The sequence below is a fragment of the Lepisma saccharinum genome, chromosome 6, assembly GCF_977018435.1.
Source record: "Lepisma saccharinum chromosome 6, izLepSacc3.1, whole genome shotgun sequence".
In the NCBI taxonomy this organism is placed as follows: Eukaryota; Metazoa; Arthropoda; class Insecta; order Zygentoma; family Lepismatidae; genus Lepisma; species Lepisma saccharinum.
The window spans coordinates 23771885-23797353 of NC_139234.1; the positions used below are offsets into that span (position 1 = coordinate 23771885).

At 38.0% G+C, this 25469-nt stretch overlaps 1 protein-coding gene across 1 annotated transcript; it reads left to right on the top strand.

Annotated features, from left to right (window-relative positions):
• The first annotated feature begins 1544 nt into the window (after nt 1–1544).
• Nucleotides 1545–24358, top strand: LOC145989272 (putative cytochrome P450 301a1, mitochondrial). Its single transcript, XM_083124599.1, has 11 exons — nt 1545–1670; nt 7741–7959; nt 9525–9771; nt 10203–10319; nt 12147–12223; nt 14243–14444; nt 16069–16231; nt 17717–17880; nt 19860–19938; nt 21224–21445; nt 23981–24358. Exons 2-11 carry the CDS (start codon nt 7746–7748, stop codon nt 24089–24091), a joined length of 1596 nt encoding a protein of 531 aa, XP_082980725.1. The 5' UTR covers nt 1545–1670; nt 7741–7745; the 3' UTR covers nt 24092–24358.
• Nucleotides 24359–25469: the final 1111 nt, after the last annotated feature.

Below are 25469 nucleotides of genomic sequence, written 5' to 3' on the forward strand. Positions count from 1 at the left end.
AAACAACACATTATGTACAATATAAAAAAATGAAAATTGTGATGGACAATTTGCCTGGTGTTATCTTTGCCGTTATCTGTTCTCCATAGTAACCTTACATGATGTGTGCCCCCGGAAAACTCTTTACGTAAATAAAATCTGATTAAAAGGGGGTGGAAAACTATGGAATCAGAATCAGATAGGGTTTCGTTTAAGAAGTGAAACTGCAAGCTAATGGACGCTTCTGTGTCAGGGTTGTCCGATTATTTTCATAACAACTCCAGCTGACCGCGCGAGTCCAGTTAGTGAGCCTACCAACAGTCCAGAGCGCGTGCAACAGGGATAGCGATAGGTGCTGGGTAGAGATGACGTCAGCGGCTCGTTTTTTGATTGGCTGCTCCGGGACTTACGACTCGCTCCAAGGCTGCCAATGCAAAACAGCCAGAGATGTTACGAAAGTAATCTCACTCTACACAGGTGTAAAAAAGTAACGAAGTTGGAAGTTAAGATATAAATGTGCTACAGAAGAATATTTTTTGAAGGGAAACCTTCAGAATCGAAATATTTCCAGTGTGAAACATTATTTGCATGTTATCCAAAGTATGCGGAAACAAATTAAAATACCTTTTTTAGTGCGAGATGACAAGGCTATTTCTGAGCTTAATTATGAAATCAAAAATAGTAAAAATCATGGAAAATGTTCACATTTTGAAAACTATTTAATCAAACCATTTCAACGTGAGAGTTTAAAACAGAACAACTAGAAATATTTAAATATACCTCTGTTCAGTTTGGCCAAATTTAGTAATATGTGACTGTCCAAACATCCTTTTACACAATGATGGCGAAATATTGGGGAAATAAGCTACTGTTTCTGAAATGTTTGGATGCAATTCCAGATATATATATAAATCGTGTTTTGCAGGTTTTCGGCACAAAAGAGACCAAATGCCATTTATATTAACAGTTTCCGAGACTACTGATATATCACAGGCAACAAAGGTGCTAGGCCTAAAAACCAGTAGCGGCGATTTGGTGAAAAATCGGGGGGTGACAAGGACAGTTTACTTTCTCTTGGTAGACAAGGTAAGCATTAAGAGGCCATAGTGCGGGGCAAGAAGTTGGGGCAACTGCCCCCCCCCCCCACATCTCCTAATCGCCGCCGCTGCTAAAGAGAATAAGTATTTATGTATTCTCACTTTCATAGAACCACAGGATGGCTATTAATGGCTGCAAGTCATTAGTCTGTATCCATCGGGGCTCGAACCTGAACGGACCATGGTATACCACGAAGGCAAGAGTTCATAAGCCACTACTATGTACAGAGTGAAAAATGTTTGTTCTAAGTTAATTTTGTGCTTAGATAGCCTAATCGAGACTGGGCCTGCTGTTTTATTTGGGATGAGAACCATTGCAATATGCTGAAGCTACTAATCATACGAACACCCTCACTTCATTGATTGATTCATTTTCAAATCCTTTTCCGTATTTCCTTGGAACTCGACTGGTAACCCTGATCCAGACGGCTATTTTTATTCTCTTCCCACAGATGGCACCACAGTCGAACGGTTTAGCAGAAAATGACATTCGTGGGCGAATGTTAACGAACGGTGTTAATATTTGCAGACAACACGTGAGCAAAAATCCTTAGTGAGACATGATCGCCGTAATATGCGTCCTTTAAATAACTGGTAAGTAATGAAGTTTTCATTTATTTAGTGTCTGTGTAGAGTTTAGTGTCGGCTGCTGTTTTAAACATGTAAATGTAAGTGCAGTGTCGACAAACATATTTACAAATTTACAAATTGTATGCGAATACAAATTTGAAGAATGCTCGTTTGTTGTAGGCCTATTTTTATTGCAAAATGGTAGGCAGGAAAATTAATATAGTGAACTGCTAGTGTAAAGAAGTCGCTGGTATATTTTGTGCCTTCGTTAGAATCGACGAATAGTCGGGATCGGCGCCAGAACGGAAGAAGGGGGGAGGGGCAGTGTTTACAATGAATGTCAAACTCCGCAAGGGTGAGTAGACGTCTTGTTTAAACAGGAGTTTACGTTTTTTTTCGGTTCTCAATCACGTTGTTGAAACAAATGACGTTATATTGTGTAGTATCTTCAAGTATTTTGGTGAAGAAACATTTGTAGTTGTATTTTCATACTTATATGAACCGTAATGTTGACACAAAATTATATACTGTAAAAGTTTAATTGTTCAGTGGCGGATCCAGACACGTAAATATCAGTCATCCAATTCACCTTACATCTCATCTATTCTATCGTACATTTTCGATGAGTTCCGTAAATAGTATATGCAACTGCTACGAAGGCAGCCCACAGGAATTTTTGTCGGAGAAGGGGGGGGGGGGAGTTAGAGTTCATACCTTGGTGAAAACATTCTAACGTCATTTTGTTGGCGGTTGATTACCATAACTAACAGCCTGGAAATCAAAGAAAACCATATTATTTGTAATAAAATATCGCTACAATTTCACCCATTCGAATTACATAAACTTTACCCAGATATCTCAGCGCCCCCTCCTGGCCCCCCTCTGCGGGAGCCCATGACTGCAACCAAAATCCGAGCTGTTCTGCGAAGCCAGTGATGATGAGTTGGACAAGGTGTGGTGTTTTCAATTATCTTTAACGGCAACTGTCTGAATATGTGACTTAAAATGAACAAAAAAAGAGATGTGGAAACCGAACGTAAGTTACGTAAATCTCCTCCGGCGAAAACAACAATTATAAAAATTGAAATTATGGCCGATTCAGCCCATGGCTGCATACTTAAACTTTCTAATGTAGCAATATGTTGCAAAATAATAAATCTACCCACAAGCATATCTGTCAGGCGGTTTATGTAATCTTGCAAACATTCTTCTAAAACCTTCTAATATGTATGCCGGATTTCATGCGTATATCTTCACAAGTGCACTGTTTGATTGATTGATTGAAGTCCACTTTATGCACAGTATGGCTAATCGAGACTGGACCTACAGTTTAAAGTGGGATCCGAACAACTATTTCGGCATTCACTGTTGACCAAATGTATGTAGCTAGTATTATTCTCAAGTGCATTAATCGCTATTTTAATTAATTGGGCATCGAATCCTGGATTCCTTGATTACAAGGCGACGACGTTATCGCTATGCCAACAGGAGGCCAAAAGTGCACTATGTGATGACGTCAAGTTGAATATAATCCATTCGAAGGCCTTCCCGATGGCGTAGTGGAAGCGTCGTCGCCTTGTAATCAGGGAGTCCCGGGTTGGATTCCCGCTGGAGGCACATAGTGGTTCGGATCCCACTTTAAACTGTAGGTCCAGTCCCGATTAGCCTTTCTGTGCATAGAGTGAACTTAAAACACCAAATCAATCCAATCCATTCGCGTATGTACGGACTACAGCAGAACTGTAAATCATCTTCGTTGCTTACCATATCTCTTTTTTGCCTTTGTGTTAAGCCTGGTCCACACGTAATCAAGGTCGTCCGCAGGGGGGCAGTCGTAAAAACGTTTATTATTATTATTACAATTATTATATTATTATTTCTATTGTTATTATGCTTATAATAATTATTATTATTAGTTACTACTACTTTACAAATCATAAAATTCAAATTGAATTGAAAATACTTTGGCGCTGTATCCAAGTTTAGACTCAAGTTTACTATTTAGATAGAAACTGATTCTCCTTTCTTCCTTTCAATAAACATCTAGCCTATCACTTTGTTGATGAACAGTTCTGTCTTGTACTTTTTCACAATCAGAGTCGGAGACCTCTTAATCTACTGCCCTTCATGGTACCTCTGCTTCATGCTTTTACGTGCCGAAGGTTACTGTAAAATAATAATATTAACAATAATGATAATAAAAATAATAGTTCCTGTAACGTACGGCCTGTAAGTCACAGAAAACAATATATTTTTATAAAATATAGCTAAAATTTCACCGTTGGAATTAACTCAAGGGGGGCAAGTGCCCCCCCTGCCCCTCCGCTGCGAGCGCCCTTCGTCAGTCTTGCTTGATCGTTCCAGACGGATGAAACAAAACATTACGTGTGGACGGCAAGTTTGACGTATTGGATGAACTGAAGGAGGTTTGACGAAGACAAGTCGTTGCATGTAGACGCACATTAGTCTATTCGGTCAAACGTCGCTTAATTTTGAGCCGGGTCAAGTTGATATTGGACGAGAAATGTCCTGTTTTTCAATTTCTGGGGTTAAGCGTTAACAATTTGCAGTAGATGTTCATATCCATACGTAAATAATTATGCGAAACCTCCTCTGCACCCAGCAAATTGACATGTAGGAATTTACCCCCTGTTAAGTTACCACTCTCGAGAACACCGTGGGTCTCCCAGATGGCGCAGTGGTAGTAGCGCCATGTAATCAAGGGGTCCCGCTTCGATACACGGTGGAGGCACATAGTGGTTCGGATCCCACTTTAAACTGTAGGTCCAGTCCCGATTAGCCTTCCTGTCCATATAGTGGACTTAAAACACCAACTCAATTAATCGATAGCACCGTGAGTCATGTGCAAACTTCTTTCTTTCAATCTCGCCGACAGAGCCGCCTTTGAAGCCAGGCGTGAGGCAAAAATAGTTTTTTGTATACGTTTATTACGAGTTTGTAGAACACTGGTGCTTCCAATTGAGCAATTAATCTGATTTTTCATGACTTAGTGGATTGTTTTGAGAATTATCTAAAAATATCCAAAATTAATGAAATCATATTCTTAGCAAAATACTACATGACACTACATAATCAGTTTGTGACAGCGAATGGTAATCTTCGAGCTCATCCTTGAGAAGAATACGGATTCCAAAAATTTATAGCCAACCTTTATACCATAATCGATATTGTAGAAAATTTATAATTCCCTCCGCAGGTGTTTTCGACATTGCGACACATAGCAGCGCAATTATTGCATACCGATCAGTTACAAAATAGTGTACGTATGCATTATTTAAACCTCTTTCCGACGCTCAACAAACACATTAAAAACAATTTATGAATGGAAGATTTATTCTGTTATAATGTGAATAATGACCTCTCTCCGCATTCAAAGAAACAACTTCGTGTTCTTTACTGTATTGGAACTGCCGTCACTATTTCAACTCAGTGATTTGGGAAATTGGTTTCTTTTCAATACAGAAAATACCAATGGTTAGAAGTTCCTAATGATTGTGGTACGAAACCAGCCATTTAAGGAGCGTTCAGCAGAGCCCTTGTGGCTGTTCCGAAGATTCGAGTTCCGGCTTATGCAATGTTTCTTCATTCTTTTCGTTCTTTCATCTCTTTTATCTAACACGAATTTTTGTCTGGGGGCGGGGGGCAAGTAGGCTACCAGGATAAACGTATCAATAATAATAATATTAACAACAACAACATTAATAATGACATTATATAATTATTATTACCACTACTAGTGGTAGTAGTAGTATCAAAGACGTTATTATTCTCATAAATTACGCAAAAATGGGGTAGAAGTCGGTGATAAAGCATTTATATATATATAACACACACACGCATATATATCGGTGGTCCATAAGTCTCGGAACGGTGAAATAACGTGAGAAATACACATCGAATCGGAAAACGAAGAAATACGTGTTGAATATGTGAAATAAAGCTATTCAGTGATATCACACTTGATTCCCACCCCCGCCCCCTGGGATGGGGCGGGGGGCAACTGTGAAATTTTAAATGTAAACCCACATTTTGTATTGTAGAATCGGAAAGAGGACTTCATTCCGAGTCCAACGAGCTATCAACCATCCTCCTAGCTCAAGACCTTTCAATAGAGTATATGGAAAGGGGGGGGGGTCTACGATCACATGCAGATTCCGAATCTGTAATCGCTTACACTCTAGCTCAATTGGGGACAGATATACGTCTCTTTGAATTTTTTTTTTTTTTAAATTTTATTTTTTATTTTTTGGCGAAAATTTGAAATCGCCATATCTGCGTTCCTAATTGAGCTAGGAGGATGAATGATAGCTTCTTGGACTCTGAATGAAGTCCTCTTTCCGATTCTACAATACAATTTAAAATTTCGCAGTTGGCGGGGGCGGAGGTGGCGAATCAAGTGGTGATATCATTGAATATATTTCTTTCATATATTCAACACGTATTTTCTCGTTTTCCGATTCGATGTGTATTTCTCACTTAATGTGACCGTTCCGGGACTTTTCGACTACCCGGTATAAAAAAAAGTGTATTGCGAGCGAAGCGAACAAGAAAATTTTTAGATCCAATTTTTGCAATTGAAAAGAATATTGATTTAATAGGGCGCAAATAATTTCACTGGACGCCATGTCATGCTTTCTTTTACAACTTTTTTTCGTTTAGGTCATTCGGCATCCATAGCCGATTCCCGCCGCCCCTACGGCTCTGAGCTTGACGAAAGTGAGAAAAGCAGTTATTGCTTAAAATTTGAAATAAAGGGGGGTAATTGCTCCTCTGTGCCCCCTTCAGGTGCCCTTGGCCGTCAATGTTTGCCCGTGCCATCCCTTGCTTCCCCTAGAATTGACTTCCGTCGAAGGTTGGGCGGAGTGGGGCAATGCCCTCTGCCCCCCCTTTTCCCCTGTGGTTGCGATTAACCTAAAGAGTCAAAACGTAGTCAAATAAGCATTTGCAAATGAACAAGGAAATGCCTCCTTCCTCTCTTCCATAGCACTATCCTCCCAATGTGTTTTCAAACTATTCTATTATCTTTTTCTTCTCTAGGTGTCCGTGTAGAATTTTTTCAGATAACATAAATAACTTGTAGAATTTAAAAGAAAAATGCAGGCTTGTCCATAACTCGAACGTGTCAAGGCTCTACCAACTAAGCTACAAGCCTGCATTTTTGGCTTAAATTTTACATAGTATATCTCCTGTGTGCGTTTCAAATTATAAAGACAAATATCTTAAGTATTTACGGTAAAATTAAAGTGTTCATGCGTCACCGTTCATAGCAAATTGAACATTTCCCAAATTCCTTCATTTTATTTTATGCATTGTAGGTTTGCAGGGTAATGGGTGTTCAAGCAGAAGTAAGCTACTATTTTCCTTCATTGCACAATGACGTAATTGGGGCTTAAAACTTAGCAATGTTCAGTAATTAATCGATATATACAAATATATCTATAGTATAAATTACTATACTATATATAATATGGTACTAATGATAGAATAAATTACATATACTATACTATACTTATACTATAACGGATTTATAATTGTAATCAATATAATACATGGCAACATATTGTAATTTGCTAGAGATAAGTAAAGCTAAATACGCTGTCAGTATTTTTTTCGAAGGAGTGTTTCACCTTAAGTGAGTTACTACAGTTAAAGCAGGAAACTATTATGAACTGTCAGCTTCACTCGGAACGGCACAGCCCAGACAGACATCGGCAAATTTATTTAATGGAAATCAAATGGGAAGTAACGTATAAGCGCTCGGTTTAGTTCGATACACTTTCAGCTCGTACAGAAACGTTGGAATGCCCCCCCCCCCCAACTCTTGTAATATTGCGTGCGTCACGAACCCCCAGTGGGCATTCCTGATGTAAGCAAATGACAACTTCAACGACTGCGCATTGATAATTGATTAAGGAAGGTACTTCGCATGCTCAAGGACACGATGCGCGAAAGGTATGCGTAATGAACCTTTCTTTCCGGACATGCCTCGTATATCGCTGCTTAAAAAAAAAAAAAAAAAAAAAAAAAGGTTATCCGATGAATATTAATACAACTTCTTTAAATTCTGATTTAGAAATCATGTCCACGAGATTGAACCGCGCTGTGGCGGGTATCCAACTGCTGCAAGGAAGAGCTTCTGGTTTCTGCAAGAGTTGCGCCCCTGTGACAACAGCTTCAGCAGCTACGCAAGGATCTGGCGACGATGTTGCAAATGCCAGGCCTTTTCAAGAGATCCCAGGTCCGAAGAGCTCGCCTGTTGTGGGGAGTTTTTTCTCTACGCTGTCTCTGATCAGTGAGTAACTGAATATTTTTCATGTGTGTATTTCGATGCTAAACATTCACGTGTTAATTTACCATCTTATACATTATGGGCTTTGCACCGTTCTCATTTTACTTCCTTATACTTTTCGTTAATGTATATTCTTTTTTGTTTATTGGTGAAAAGTGTTAAAAACACAGTCTTCTTTAATGTTTTGCAGAATCACTGATGTATTTATTCTTCATAGATGGCACTAAAAATAATATAAAAAATACAAGTCACGTTGTTTTTCTTGAGACGTTAATCTCCAAAATGTTTTAAAATAATTTACTATCTTTTTAATTATTTTAGTTTTGCTAACGGGCTTATGCTCCTGTATTAAGAGATTCGTGCAAATAGCTTGAGTGTTGGAGCAGCCATTATATTTTTTAAAAATAAAAAACGTGTATAAGATCACACTATATTAGTAGATAAGAGTTATTCCATGCCAAGTAAAGGGGTATTCAATCTTACATTTTTTTTATTAATTTGAAATTTGGCATACTGAAGGCCACTTGAGGTAGGAAAATATGCAACTTTGCAGATCCATAAATTACCCAGAATTGTATAGCATTGCGATGGTATACAGTATTCCAGACCAAGCAGTGTACATCCTGAACGGTGCATGCTATGTTGAAAATTCAAGCACTTGAGATTTAAACTCGCCTACTTCCACCAACTTTACCCTCTTTTAATTTTTCTCTATGTGCACTAATAACGGAGTTGCCTATGGAACCGGACTTTTGAGTCACCCTGCATTTCTAACAAACTGGAATTTAAACATGATATTCATCTACGTTCATTCAAATAATACTGTATTTGATTTCTGTTAGACTTTTGCTTTTGAATATTAGGAATTTGTCTATCAAAATCTGTTATCATGCAATACCTAACCTACTCTAACCTAACCTACTCTATCCTAACCTAAATCTAACATAACTCCGGATCCCCTTGGCGTCCCATATTCAAACTTTGTACACTTATTGAGTAATAGTGTATGTATGACATATATTTTTTTTAAAAAAAAATTAAAGATCCGTTTTTGAGAAAATAGCTACGAAAGTTTTCTTTACACCACCTGCAATTGTTTTTTTACCCTGGCATAGGCATGCCATATTTCGTACGAAAGCCCTACAAGACCTTTCCAATGCCGTCCGAATCACTTCTATAGGTTTCCGAAATATTGCAATTTAAAGTTAACAAGATGTTGGAAAAAATTATCAAAATCGCACAGTTTGCAACACTGAAATTTCTGAAATACAAAAGATATGGATCTGCAAAGTCGTACATTTTCCTACCTGAAGTGGCCCTTTCAGTGTGCCAAATTTCAAATGAATCAAAATATGTGAGGTTGGAAAGTGCCTCTTCACTTGTTGATTTCACATGGAATGACCAAACACACCAGCACTTGACTTGGGAGTTTACGTGTAAGCAATTTCGCCGGCAAGCGGTGTGTTCCAGTCGCTACTCCGGCCGCGTTCTAGCGGTACAGTAACAAACTGAAAGAACTGCATAAATAAGTGTAGCCTGTAATTAACATTTAATACATTTTTTACCAGGAAAGTTTGGCAACAATCGATTCCACCTGATTGACTGGCATTTTCACAAGACGTACGGGGACATTGTTGCTCTCCGGGGAGTCCCTTTCAGGCCAGATATAGTCTTCTTGTTCAATCCTGTGGATGTAGAGACTGTCTACAGGAACGAGGGACAGCATCCCATACGTCCGGGACTCGATTCCCTGGCCTATTACAGAAAGAAGACAAGCTTGCATTTCTTTCGGCACAACGCTGGACTTCTGGTTGAGTAAGTGTATCATTTTGTTGCAGAGAGCTTGAAAAAGAATTAGTGCATGTGTGGTTAAGAAAATGTGGGTTTTAGTCACAGCCTGCTGAATTCCGTTCGCTCGTCGCTGGAGGCAGCGACGAATAGATTTGATTTGATTTGCTTTCTTTTACTTCACATTTTGTGAAACGTTTGGCTAATTTGAGAAGATGGGGATGAGTGATGATATGATGGAATTAATGAATGGACATTCACAAACATCCATGCTCAGGCTGGGATTCGAACCCGGGACCCCTGGCGTCGTAGCGCGATGTGCTAACCATTCCGCCACGGGAGTAAACTGATTTGAATAATCAAACAGGGATTTCACATATTATTATCGCATTTTGTAATAAACTTTGAAATTTTATTATCGTTGTACATACTAATTGCCACGACATTCTTTCTTGCAGGCATGGGAAGAAATGGCACGATATGCGTTCCAAAGTCCAGCAGCCAATGATGAGGCCGCTTTCAGCGAAACAATACTCTGGACCAATGGTGGAGGTAGCACGTGATTTTGTAAGAAGGCAAGTCATTTAATGAGGTTGAATATTTTTCTTTAAATAAAAAGGGCTCTTCTTGGAAACACGATGCAAGCCTATTTGATTTGAAAACACTCAGAAGCAAATGGAAGCCTTTACATGGAGGCAGTGGCGTGCCCAAGGGGGGGAGGGTTGATGGCGGTTATAACCCCCCCCCCCTTTGGCCCAGTATTCCTAAAAAAGAACGTCAAAGGTAGGAAAATATGACAAAATGAGGGCTGACTACCAAGGGAAGGTATGCATAACCCCTCCCTTTCAAAAATCCTGGGCATGCCACTGCATGGAGGTAGAGGGCTTCTGGGAAGTGCACATAGCTTGCTACTTTTTTTGAACTTTCTAAAATAACAATTACATAGCTTCTCTAGACTAGTCAAATTAGACCAAGAAGAAGTCAAACCTGGTCATTTAAAAATCAGAAGACGAGGAAACTGAAGTAATTAAGTGCACCTTCTTATATGCTGAAGAGAATTCCGATAAATTCTTTGTTTTCCACCATTTCAAAAAAAATATATGTTACAATTAACATCTTATTGCAGACTGCAGATCTTGGAATGGGCTTTTGTACGATGTAAAAAAATACATTCTTATGTATCCTGTTTCTATACAGTTTTCTAATTCTAGGAGAGAGGAACATTCCAGATTTCTTTTTCTTATTTTAGGGTGGGGGACCAAATGGTAGACTTTGTACAAAATAGTATCAAATAAAAGCTAAATAAGAGATGCAAAGTGAAAAAAATACATACCATATTTCACTAGACTATATTAGATGGCGAAGGTTAAAGAATATGCTCTTAAAAACCTTTATTTATTATCTTGTGCTTGCGATTCTATTAATTCTAAGTATTAGACATTTCTGCATATTCCCTTGTGTTTAATAAACGATAAAGCACGAAAATTGCTGAGAAATAATTGTAATTTTGTATTTTGTATTTGTATTCCTCATTATTTAAATTTCTTTTGGATTGTAATTTATTGAATATCTCACTTAACACATGGCTCTGATTCGTTAGTGAATTACGGGAAGAGGGCATCACTAATCTTCAATTAAAATAACTGGAGATAGCCAACAAAAAGGGCTGTAGCATTTTCTGAAATGAAGTTATTAAACTGTAACTTTTCTGATATCACAAATTACAATTGGAATTGCATTCTTATTTTAGCAGGTTTCCATGTTAGATAAATATTTTCTACATCATTTGTAAATATAAATTAGTTGGGCTAATATGAAACATTGTTTATCACTTTATAAATGTTAATAAATGTATATAATGCCATTCCAGTATTCTGCACAAACTGAAGATGTCTCTAGAGGGTCGAAACATAAAATTTTACGATAGAAACCAGTGATCCTGAGTCGGTTGAGGTCAGGAACCACTTGATGACACGAGGTAAGGTCCGGCCACATGATCGCCCATGCATTCACTGCAAATCTCTGTTGGTGTTTAAATGTAGCATGGAGAATGCGTGAATGATCCCAAGTCTTTGAGCATAGTGATCTTCAAGGATGAGGCACCACAATAGATCGTTTCTTTCATTGCCGCAACAACCATGTTTACGCGAGTCGCAACCTCCATACTGCATTCGAGCACCACCGACAACAGTAATTTGCGAAGAAAATATGGCGGGCAATATCAGTGATCATCTGATCCGACTTTACCTCTTGCCATTATGTCCCCTTTGTGTTCCGTGGCAGGCCTGCAATGGCCCAGGATCACGGGTTTCTATTGGGTTTCTGTATACACTCGTTCAGTTTGTGCACAGCCTGGTATAGAAGCATTCGATTTTTTTTTTCATGCTTTCATTATTTTTCAGAATAAGTGAAATCCGAAACAGTGACAAGGAAGTTCCAGAAAACTTTGTTAATGAAATATACAAGTGGGCTCTTGAATGTAAGTATGTTTGTGAAGTTTAGTCTGCTTAATTTGTGCAGAAAATTTTAAAAAATCCAGTGAAAGCTGATAAGTATGGCCCGGAAATTGAGCAGAAATAATTTTTTCCCCTAGTGTCCGAAGACGAGGCCCAACATAATATCTGTTCATTTTGGATCATTGTAGGCCAGAAAAGGGTGGGTTTTATTTGTCCTTTTTTGCCTTTTTCGGCGTTTTTTGGCTTATTGGTCCTTTTTTTAGCCTTTTTTTTAGGTCTTAACGGCTTATTTTGCAACTTCATCTTCTTTCGATTACGTTTTTCCTGCCCATTCTCAACTCGAATCATCATCAGTTCATCACCTCTTAAACATCCTTTCTGTAGTAAAATAATAAAAAAAGAAAGAAATATATTTGAACCATCCCTGAAACGAGAGAAGAACATTTTTGGACGACTGAAGCAGGTACGGTACAAAGTCCTTTAAACGTAACTTGTCTGGAAGGTCACGCTGTAAGTGGCAACTTTATTTTGTTTTGAAGCTTTCAGCAACCAGACATTACGCGCCTGCAAAGATCTCAAGTCGGATAAGGAGGTGCCGCGCAGAGGGAGGGGGCGGGGAAGTTACATAATGTCTGAAAGAAGATGCATTTCATTCATACAATTTTTTCGCACTGTGTTCCATACCACCAGAATTTTTAATTTTTTTATTCATTAAGTATGTAATTAAAACTGAAGTTATTAATTAATTTGGATCACATTTATACGTTCTTTTTTCAGTTTTCAGGTCCTTTTTTTTATATTTTTAGGTCTTTTTATAGGTCTTTTTTAGGCAATTTATAAGCCTTTAACTTCCAAGCCCTACTTATAAGCATTGATTTTAGCTGAGGTTTGAAAATCTGTGATTTAGACTTTTTACCTTGAAAGAAGGAGTGGGAGAAGAATGTTTATCATGGATGCATAAAAAAATGCATGAGAACTACAGGACTAACTTTCTTTCGCTAAAGCCCGGATTTACGGGTGAAGTAGTACTCGAAAGGAAGAAAGGGGGGGGGGGCATATTGGATTATTTGCGTAACCTTCATTGTCTCCACGCTGAACTACACAAGCATACCTCCTCCATCTATCCCCAATGTCGACCAATCATTCCTCGCCTAGGAATTTCCATTTCGAGGACCGGGAGAGAGTTGCAGGGGGTCACAGTCCTCCACGTACAAAGGGGTCTCATCTGAGCAGGAAACTTACTTGTACTTTGGAATAGACTGCAAAGTAAAAAGAAATATATATATATATATATTTGAAAGAAAAATATGAATGATGTACCTAGTTATCTGATATAATAACTTGACATAAAAGTTATAACGGAAATTATATGTGGGTGGTGTCACGATGACGTTAGCCCGGTTCTCCTATATAAATCTGAACCTTTTCTTACTTCCACTGCTAGATATTCTTAGAGACTTGTCGATTATTACGTCTTGTTAGTTGTTATATTAAGTAAAATTTCCATTCATAGATATCTAGTGCCAGAGAAGATGACTAGAGCATGTGTCCCGGGGCGTTGGGCTTTATACTACTAATTAAAAACGCCATGCTTAATAACAAAGAAAGCCAAAGCAACAATGTAACCGTTTGTTCTCGAACTGTGTTCTTTACAGCATAAATGAAGCACCCCCAGTTGCCGCACCAGAAGTAAGCAATGTTTTCTGTGCGTGTGTGTGTGTGTGTGTGTGAGAGAGAGAGAGAGAGAGAGAGAGAGAGAGAGAGAGAGAGAGAGAGAGAGAGAGAGAGAGAGAGAGAGAGAGAGAGAGAGAGGGGGGGGGCGCTAAACACACTAAATATGTCCGAGGTGATATGCCTCTAGCCTTAGTGGTATTAAATGGTTTATTCTTTATTACATTTTGGAGAGTTTTCACACATAGAGCTGGACAATGTTCTCATTTCCAACCGTACTATGTGCTGAAGTGTATAAATTGTAACCATATATAAGAAGTAACCAGATTACATTACACATGATTGTAGTAATATCGTTGATCTGTTTCTAGCAATTGCCACTGTGGCGCTGGACACAAGGCTAGGCTGTCTGGAACCTAACCTCTCTCCAGACTCGGAGACGCAGAAGATGATTGATGCAAGCAACGACGCCTTTTCCGCTTTCGGCGACCTGGAGTTCGGGATGCAATTTTGGAGGATAGTCAAGACCCCTGCTCTGCGCAAACTAGACAAAAGTTCAAACTATTTTCTTAAGTAAGAAATGTGTTTTTCTCCCATAATACTTATTAGCTGTCTCTAAATGGTACATGCAATTTTAATTTTAAACCTACCCTGTAAAAAGTTGTAAATTCCCGCTACAATCCAACTATAGTCGAAAATGGTCATAACTTTTATTTTAATTTTAATAAAAAGTATTAATGGCTATTTCAAAGCTAACTGCTGACTCCGTGGTAGAGCGCGCTACGACGCCAGGGGTCCCGGGTTCGAATCTAGACCTGGGCATGGATGTTCTTTGTGAGTGTCCATTCATCAATTTCATCACATCTCCACTCATCCTAGCGATTAGCCAAAAGTATCAGAAAAGCGGCTATAAATAACAAAACTTGTAACGTTCCTTCTCGTGGACCAAGGTTGGCTTAGCGCGGACCTCTCTGGAACAGACTCGATAATGTTTACTATAATTCAGTCCAATCTGCAAGCTCGTCGTCACCCTCCACAGAGATAGGACTAGTTTCAGTTTTACCCATAATGCTAACCTTTTCCTCCAGCTGTGTCATGAGACTAAATTGCTCGCAGGGTTCGGGTGTATGTTGCTAATTAAAAAAGGTAGCCAAAGGCTTGACCAGAGCGATACACAGGATTGGCTTTAACATATAAAATTTTATTCAACAACAAAGTTCAGAAAGAAAACTTAGATTAATACAGAGAGGTTATGAGTTTAAATTAAGGTAACAGGACTTTAGACATAGAAATACAATGGATAAACTTAGTACGTATTCAATTTACCTTGATACATAGGGACCCAACGTTTTCATATTAAACCTGTTACTAATCTTATCTCCTAAAACAATATTCCTATTAGAGCATAAATTTCTACCTCGCGGTTGTAGGCTGGGGGAAGTAAAAGGAAAGCTGATTAGTCACTTCTTTCACCCGAGGGTGGAGTGTGTTCTTGGCAGTGCCAAGTTCACTTCTCTCATCCGAAGATGGAGCCCTTACTACTCTTGGTCTCTCGCTTGATATGGCGGAGTGAGTCTCCTTTGAGGTGCTGGGTCTCTCGCCGGAGCGGAGCACACCTTCTCTCGCCCGCAGGCGGAGTCTAACTAACTTGCCAGCCAAGCTGTTGCCTTTATATAGGGTCTGCGATGCTAGCGAAAACGGGTGGAGAAGAAATAAACTAATAAAAGTATATTCCTAAAGTAAGTTTTCCAAAATAGAAGTGAAACTCATTTTTTTAAATTTATACAATTCTCAATTTCTCAGATTCTTAGAAAAGTCATAAAAATAGAGGTGCGACTCGTACAATTTGTGACGAGATGGGTTCGTTACAAACTGAAATGAAAATCAGTCAGCATTCATAACTAACTGTATTTAATGTATTATTATTTAAAATAGGAGAAAGCACTGAATATAATTTAATTAAGTTTTTTAATAATATATATGCAATTTATAATAATTGTCTATCTTTAACAAGAACAAAATTTAGATTTAAATTTGAAAATTTTCCTTAGATATATATCTCAATGATGTACTATAAGCCTAATGCGTAATGTATACATATGCGTAGAATAACATAGAGCTTTGTAATATTCAACTTGAGCTCATTGTAGTGACACCTATTTACCAAACACAGCTCGATTTTCTCTTCTTCCCGTAGAATAGCCAATAAGTATATACAAGAGGCACTTCATAAGCTCGAAAACATGCCCAAGGACGACGACACGGAACAAACCTTGCTTCAAAAGTTCCTTTCTAAGGACAAAGATCCACACGACGCCATTGTGATGGCTTTAGATATGCTGATGGCTGGAATAGATACGGTAAGTTTGTTTTCATAAAACTGGCGTAACAGTATCAGTACAAATTACATGTACAAACATGAAAATCATTTCATTATGATATTTTACAAATTATAGTTTCTTCTATTATGCTTTTATGAGGAACTAGTGTGTAATCTTATGTAAACTTTCTTACTTGTTTTGTGGGGAATCAAGGTAGGACAAGTCTGACTGTGACATCGGAGACATCGGTTCCTGGGGTGGGAAATTTCCCGGAAAATTTATTTCCAGCAGCGTTTATCCATGGAGGGACTGAACGTCACCCATTTTCTAATGATTAGGTTCGCTGGGGATGAGGGAGAGGTTAAAGAAATGTGGAGCATGGTGCTGATCACATCACCTCCTGAAATGGCTGAGATTTTGAACCTGTGGAGCCCTACAAGTACATCCCCCTCATTCCCTCACGGCATGTTGAAGGGGTAGCTTTACCAGTACCTATAACAACCCCCCGACACAAAGAGTAAATTAAGAAGAGGGAGGGGGTGGGGGAAAATATTTCTTTCTGGTTAAGGTATTAGAAGTTTGTGGAACTTTACCAGAAACAACTGTGAAGCTTGGGAAAAAGGGGTGAAAGTTCTGTTCTGTTCCATACATGAATGTCTTGGAAGAATAGGCGTGGTTTCTTTTAGAAGTATCAGATAAAGTAGGAAGATCAAATTATGTTGTGTGGAAAATTTTTCTCTGACAGACTAGCCATGAATGTTGAGAACTTTTAAATTCTTCTTCTCTTTTTAATATCTCGGATGTTTGACCTTAAGCTGTCGAATTTGGAGTGACATGGATTGGGAACCTGTGGCGAACAGCCCTTGAGCTCCAGCCAGGGCCCACATGCCCAGCAGAAGGTGGCGATCATTCAACCAGCTACAGGGTGACGTGTGGTCAGCACGACGAACTCTTAGTCGTTGTTGTAGGTTTTCATAACCGAATTACATTACTGATTCGTAGCTCCCCAAATTCCTCACGATGATGGGTGTCCACCGGTCCCATACACATGCCGTAATCTCAGGAGACTGAAGGGTAGACTGACAAGGAAGGTTATCTAAGTGTCCCCCTCAGATTTACATGAAACTTGGCAGGTGTATAGAGGGGTTCAAAGGAAGAAATACGTGTTTTTGTGTTTCAGCTACAAAACGGCTTTATGAGGGCAAACCCCCTCTCAAATGTCAAGATGAGGACAAATCGAAATGGAAATCGGAGGGGGACACTTAGATAACCTCCCTTGTGAGTAGAAAGTGGGATCTGAACCGCTGCGAAATGTATTTCCATCAGAAATCACACCCGGGACTTCTTGATTATAGGCAAAACATCATAATCATAGTGAATGAAAACACATGTATGCAATAGCACCAGCACACATAGTAGTTTCAACACTGATACCGAAAAATGTTATCGACTTATAAGTAGGCTTTAGATTATATTCAACTAAATGTGAAATTAACTAGTGATTAAATCTTCTAATTATTGCAGACATCGCATTCTCTTGCTTTCGCTTTGTACCACTTGGCCACGAACCAAGAGAAACAAGAGAAACTCTACCAAGAGATTCGGACGACGATACCAGAGGACAGTGCCTTACATGAACGCCTTGATCAACTGAGGTATCTTCGAGCCTGCATAAAAGAAAGCATGAGGTAGAGAAATTAATTCATTTTAATAACTCAAATACTATATTTACATGCTATAGTATGAATGTTCAGCTATTTACAGTACCTTATACTTTTGTCAAGCATGTACACTTGAAGATGAACATTTGTGTGACATGATAGTGAGCTCAACCCAAACGGATTTCTATTCCTTATGCGCATGCGCAGGAACCTATGCGCCTGTCAATTTGAACTGTTTTGCGCACTGGATTTGTCTTCAAAGAATTAGAAGGCACTTCACTTGCTTGAATGTTATTATCTCAAAATGCATCAAGACAAGACTGCTTGGAATTTGTTCAGTGTTTACCGGCAGCATATTGACAAGACATTCATCATATTCAATTTCTGCACTTGTTCAGATGAATTGCTTTTTAGATACATGAGTTTTTTAATAAATAGTTCCTCTGGAAGTGAGTTTTCATTTAAATATAATTATTTAAATTTAATAATAATTAGGATTCCACGCCAATTTAAAAAAAATAATCACGGAGACTGTCGTGAAAATTCAGACAAATTTCTCATACTGTACACTTGTAGAAGAAAATTGTTTGTAGATTCTTTTCAGGTAGCACCATGAAAGAAACTAGCACCTCTGGAGATGACGCCATATTAAATACCTTACCATAGGGCTGGAACAACGGATACAGCAACAAATTTGTATATCATACCGGTACTTTAATTCACTTGGCATTATACAGTAATTAAATACATTTGCACACTAAATAAGATACACAAAAGCCCACATCCGATAGGCTAGCTGAAAAATGTTCTTCCCGCTGAAGCGAGCCGACATGCACCATGCCGCTGTGTTAGAATATCACACTCCCAGAATTCCGCGTTCTTTCAAGAAGCTCCCAGCGGGAGTAAAATAAAACCAAATGACGAACGGAAAGCAATACTATATACAATCTTCAACAAAAATGTTCCCACAAAAGTTGTACATAGTTAAATAATAAATACTCTAGAAAATCACATGCAGGAGAATGATTTTTTGGGATGTACTTACTTCTACACTTTCACTTCCAGCCGTCTTCTCTCCACTGTTGTTCCTGCTTCAGACTAAATATTCCCATATAATAGCTCCAAAATTCCATTGCCAACCTTCTAATTCCTCGGGTTGTTGGATAAGGTGTTTTAATCCGCTTTTGGCAAGAATTCGAACCTGGAACCTCTGGATTGTAGTACTATATCAAGTTTGTGAGACAGTATAAACAAAAGACTGTCGTGTCACGAGTATAATGCATTCAGAAGAAGAAGAGATTTTCGTTTGTTTTGTTTATGCCTTCAATAATTGATAATTGTTTTATTCATGAGCATGGGCGTCGGGAGGGGAGTCAAATGGGTCGGTGGACCCCCCTGGAAATTGACATCGTTCATTTAAAGATACAAGAAAGCAGAAAGTTTCTTACTCTCATTGTTAAGAACAGAAATAAAGTTAATTTAGTTAGTATTCGAAAAGAAAAACCAAAGTAAAAATTCATTGGATCGAAAGCATTGAGTGAAAAATACAGGAACAAGGTTAAATTCTACCATTTCATCTAAAGAACAAATTCTAATAATTACAGTTGGAGGTGAGAGGTCACACAACAAACGTTATGAAAAAAAATCCCATAACAGTTAGTCTTTTCTTGAACGAGACGTGCAAAAGTTAATATCAAAATCCATTTCAGATCAACTGCATAAAATGCAAAATAAATAATGGAAAATAGTTGTGCTGATATTCACTAGTTTGGTGGATCCAGTCTCCCCATTTGTATAATAATAATAATTATTAATATTATTTAGAATAAAATTTATTTTTGTTAGTTTATAATATTTATTATTGTATAATAATATTTATAACCATTGTAATAATACGTATTATTTTTCTGCTATCGTTTGCCCGACCCCCCTGCAAAAATTTCTGGCGACGCCCATGTTCATGTGTTTCAACTTTGATTACATATAGTGCTTTTCTTCTTTTCCAGATTGCTACCTGTTGTAAACTCGACTGGAAGAATTTTGGCGACTGATGTAGTTCTTTCTGGTTACAATGTTCCAAAAGGGGTAAGGGAAAGCGTTAATCTTTTTTTTATGGTATTATGAAGTTTAAAATACATATAAGGTGTTGCTGTGCAGCACTGGCAAACTTCCACAGTGAGCAGAGGACATCAACACGATAAGCTTTCCTTGGTAATGCTTAGTTCGTTTCGATCTCATTTCTCCTTTCAAGCTCTCGAGAAAGAACGTTTTTATCGTGTATAGACAGCCACATTCTCAGATTCATAGTTGCCACATTCATTAATGCATATATAAAAGGTTATGCTAGATATTTGGGGTCGGTAATATCCAATTAGTAGGGGCATGCATATTTCGTTTTTGACGACAAAACTAAATGTCAAAACACACATTGTAGTGTTAATTTTTCATGTTTTTGAAAGGTGTGAGATGCATTTTGCTACCATGTCTGGTCACGAAATAATGCGAAATGAACTGCGAAATAAACTCTTAAACACGAAATTTTGGGTTTATTTGCCGATGCCACCTTCTGAGGTCTGAATTATCCTGCGAGTTTTGGAATCCACGGAGAATTGATTAATTCCGCTGTTAATATTGGAGAAGCAAGAATGGGCTCCTTTACACAGAAATAAACTTAATACCCTGATAACTACATAAATGTGCTATTAGAAGTAAAATGTTAATTTTGTGTAGTAAGTGTAGTTTTTTAAATCGAATTTAAGATTACATTCACAATTTTAAAACCGAAATGTATTTTTATGTACCACTTTTCATCCGATTTTTCACCGCAATAACACCGACATTTTGTTTTATTTACAGCTTTTGAACCAGACTCTGTTTCTGTAACGAAATTTTGTTTTTTTATTTACCAAAATTATGTGCCTCTATCAATTAGACTCTCGTTTTTGCAGGATTATGTTTGTAAATACCTTATTAACAATGATTATTTTTCTACTTACATATTCTGCTATGAAGGTTGGCAATTATTAAGTTTAAACATCAAAATAACAATAAAAATTAAAAATGCATAATTTCGCACGAACCTTTCCCAAACAATGCAATCAGCATGAGAAGAATTTCAAAGAGAGAGAGACAGGGAGAAAAGAAGGAAATATGTGAGAAGAGAGAGAGAGAGAAGAAAATAAATAATAATGTAGGAGAGAAGGAAGGAAACAGAAAGAGTGAAAGAAAAGGAAAAGAGGAAAAGGAAAGAAGACGAAACAAATGAAAAGAAAGGGGGAAAGTGAAAGATCAATAAGAACGCAAATTGACTCGTGGAAATAGAAACGCTACAGTTGTGTTGTATCCATAACGACCTCTATCTTTTTTCCAGATGATGCTGGTGATGGTGAACCACGTGATCAGCAGAAGGCCTGACCTGTTCCCGGAGCCTGACAGGTTCATCCCCGAACGCTGGTTGACCCGCCACGGAGATCCCGAGTTCTCGTCCCTCCCCCAACCCCCTAGGTTCTCCTCCTTCCCCTTCAGCCATGGACCGAGGATGTGCATCGGGCGGCGGTTTGCAGAACTCGAAATGCAAATTGCTTTGGTCCAGGTACTGTATCTTTTTCTTTGCGTTCCTGCGCGGTAGTTTATAAAATATAATATGTACAACAATAGTATTGTTTGGTAATCATTGTGCCTATATCACACTCTTAAGGCGAAGAGTGACAATTTCGCATCAGGAGTGCATGTATTTCAATCGGAATGGGCACTGCTAATAATAATAATAGAAACGATACACAAGAGAGTATGAAGTTCTCATCATGTTTCAAGTGGAACCGTTTTTTAAAGTCTATTATTAAGCTAGATACGATCAGGGTTGTTAAAGGTCAAGGAATTTTAAATAAATTCAATTCCGGTCCAGGAGAGAAAGTCAGCAAGCGTAAATGGGTTCTGGACCGTAAAGAACCTTTAACCTTTTTATCTGTAAAGTATTTAAATTTGGTCCAGGAACCTTTTTTCAAAACTAATTTAAATTCGGTCCAGGAACCTTTTTTCGAGCTGAATTTAAATATGGTCCAGGAACCCTTTTTTCTGGATCAATTTAAATTCGGTCCACGAACTTTTTTTTATTGAAATAATACGCACCTTGGACTGAATTTAAATTGTGCGAGAAAAAAAATTCCGGTTCTGTTGAGGAACGCAATAGAATCCATTACAATTGGACCATTAACAACCCTGAATACCATGTTTGAAAAATATGAATCCCATATATTCCTTAGGCAGAAAAAAACGCAACCAACAAACTTTATTTCCTTACAACCTTTATTGTTAAGAACAAAAAACATTACTGGAAAGTTAGATGCAGATATCTGGATATAGGGAGGGGATTCCACTGAGCAAAATTACTTTGGAAAGGACCACGTAATGAAATATAGAGGAAATGTGCTTAAAATATTAAAGAAAAAGTCATCGACATAACTTGGTCTAAAAATTACAACTGAAATAATGGATTGGGGGCATCACAGTGTCGTTAGTCCATGTCCTTCACGTATATAAATCCGGACCTTACTAGATACCGGTTCTAAGGTATTATACCTATTCACATGTTCTAAAGAGAAAGGCACTTCCATTATTGTCTTGAGTTTAATCGAAATCACACTTTTTTTTTTCATTTGGAATACATTTATCAATGTCTGGTAATTTTAACCCTGCAGTGCTACTTTTGGATTCTGAGGACCCTAGCTGATATGTTTTTTGTGACTGCCACCAGATGGTTTTGCTATGCAGACTTCCCATCTCTGTAGTTTCCTGACATCTGGTGAGGAGTTTAGAAAAGGCATTAGTTTTGCAGGAAAGCCAGTCTTGTTCACACTGTTGAGTAAAGTGGGGTCCTGTGGACCCCAAAGTACTGTTTATGTAACTTTTTTGTGGAAGTGTCCAGTGTGCAAGTTGTGCTCAAAATGTTTGTTCACAGTGCCTTGAAAATGAACAGGATTATTTTTTCTTGCAAATTTATTCAGTTTTATAAACATGTTTGAAAAAAAATCATTAAACCAGTGGCCATTTACATTATAGCTGCATTTTATATTTGGGGTCCTCAGGACCCCTAAATACTATTTACGAATTTTGTTTTTTAGATGTAGTACTGAAGGGTTTGAAACATCGCAACCTACTAGGAAGGGAGGGTGAAAATTAACAGGCTTAATTTTCTTGCAAATCTATTCAGTTTTTTAAACATATGTTTGAAAACATTTCCATTAAAGCAGTGGCCATATACATTATAGCTGCATTTTATATTTGGGGTCCTCAGGACCCTAAATACCATTTACGTATTTTATATTTATTTTTAGATGTAGTACTGAAGGGTTAATATATCATCTACAAAACATAAATGTTAGTAACATGTACTGAAAGCAGAGTTAGGAAGATGAACAATATTGTTTGTTGTTGTGTTTATTTACAGAGGACCTAACCACAGATAAACATATTATATTACGTTGATCTGTGACCTAACTGTGTGTGTGACCTAAATGTTCATATAGTTAATGATATTAACACCAAGGTATTTTTAAGAAGAGTGTAACTGTAAAATATATATTTTGAATAGGTTTATTGACATGAAAAAAGAGCAAATTTATTATGTGGCCTTATTTAAAAAAAAAATTAAAACGAATATCCCATAACTCCCCCGTCCCTCCCATATAAATATTTACTACTAACATAACTTTATGGACGTAAATTAGGACTGATGAACCTGCCGTATTTGTAGAAAAGCGCTGTAAGAGAGATGGAAAGGAAGGGAGTGAGCGAGGCAGAAGGCTGCGACGGTCGCGTTCTTTTGGTGGGGAAGCTCTCGTCATCTGATTCGTGAATAACAGTGTAGTCATGGAACAGGATGTGAACTCGTGAAAAGCGAGGAATTTCCCGCCAGCATTCTTACCCCCCCCCCCCTATTCCCACTCTACTGCTTACTGGTCTTGAGATGCAATGCGCAGCCGGAAAGTTCACACTGCACGGATCATCCGCTGACCTCCACAAGTGGACGCGAGATGCTCAAGACTTTATATTTTTGTGCTTTGATTATGTTAAGTGACAGTTCACACACGTACAAATATGTTTGTGATAAATGGTTCTTTCGTTTCAGATCCTGAAGGCATTTCGACTGGAGTACCATCACGACGAAATAGGACTTCTGACACGGTTTGTAAATATTCCAGATCAACCTCTAAGGTTCCGATTCATTGAGAGAAGATAACCGTGACCCGTATGATTACATCGAGAGTTGGTGCTACATGAACTGTCAAACATCGAAGCAGACTTACAGAAAGTTATTGTGTCGTTCATACTTATATGACGTATCTGTGGATGGAGTAAATATAATGTTGTACAGTAATTTCAATGTGGTGACAAATAAACGCTGCGGTATATTGTCAAAATTACGAGACTTAAATTTAAATATTTTATTATCCATATTTCATAATTTTTGTGCTCTATAATATTTACCAATGCAAGTGTAGTTCACCATTAAATTATTTTACGCTATACCCCACTCATTAATAAAGATTTTTTATTTTATTTTTGTTATTTAGCTTTTCTTTTCTGCTAGTTTTGGCTAGTCGCGACAATGAAGATGAGTGATAACATGAACCCCAAAGAGTGGAGTGGATTTTTTACGATATTTTAATCACATCTCCCTTTGTCAAGTGCAATAAATCATATCTAACACGATTTCCTCCTCATAATCTGTCGAAGTTCATTTTAGGAAGTAATTGACCACTTACGAGGTATGCATCGCAGTGTTTCTTTCACCTTTGCAAGCTTGACGATTCCAGCAATACACCGTTATGCAGTGTTCGATGCCTCATGCGTAGTTCATACCTTCGAGGCGGAAGGGGGGGAGAAAACGTAGATAGTGACAGCTGTCCTGGCGGATATTTAAAGTCAGATTAGTATTGTTTGTGTGTGTGTGTGTATTCTATGGAATTGTTTGACTACTTTTTTCAGCGTTAACAGTGCTACATCAAGGTTAAAATGTGTGTCAAAAACGTGCGCAAGAAGGAAGAAATCGTTGCTTTACAAAGAAAGCCAACTCCTGTTCCACAACCATGGGCGTCCGGAAGGGGGGGAAGGGGGGGCCGTGCCCCCCCGGAAAACGAAAGTATGCCAAAAATTACATATTTCACACACATAATTTAATTTCAGCCACAATAATGTGTGTTAATTATTGCACGAACATGATAAATTCAAATTTAAGCAATGTTTTTTGAGGGATGAACACTATTATTGGGGAAAATATGCCATGTTGCCCCCCCTGGAAAAAAAATATCTTCCTTGCCCCTCCCTGGAAAAAATCCTGCGGACGTCCATGTCCACAACTCGTCTGTTTCGTATTGGAACAACATGGCTGCTTTTGCATGTTGTTTACACTGATGGAAGCTTCGGAGCCATCTTAATAAATAAACAGGTAAGCTCCTAATATAATGTATAAAATACTATATTTAAGCTAGTCTATATATTTGTTTGGTTTGACTTAAGATGACTGGACCCCCCTCCGATTTTCTTCATATTTGACATACTTACTAATTGAGGCCTGCTAATCACGAATCTGAAGTTAAAATTTGTCGGAAACGTCT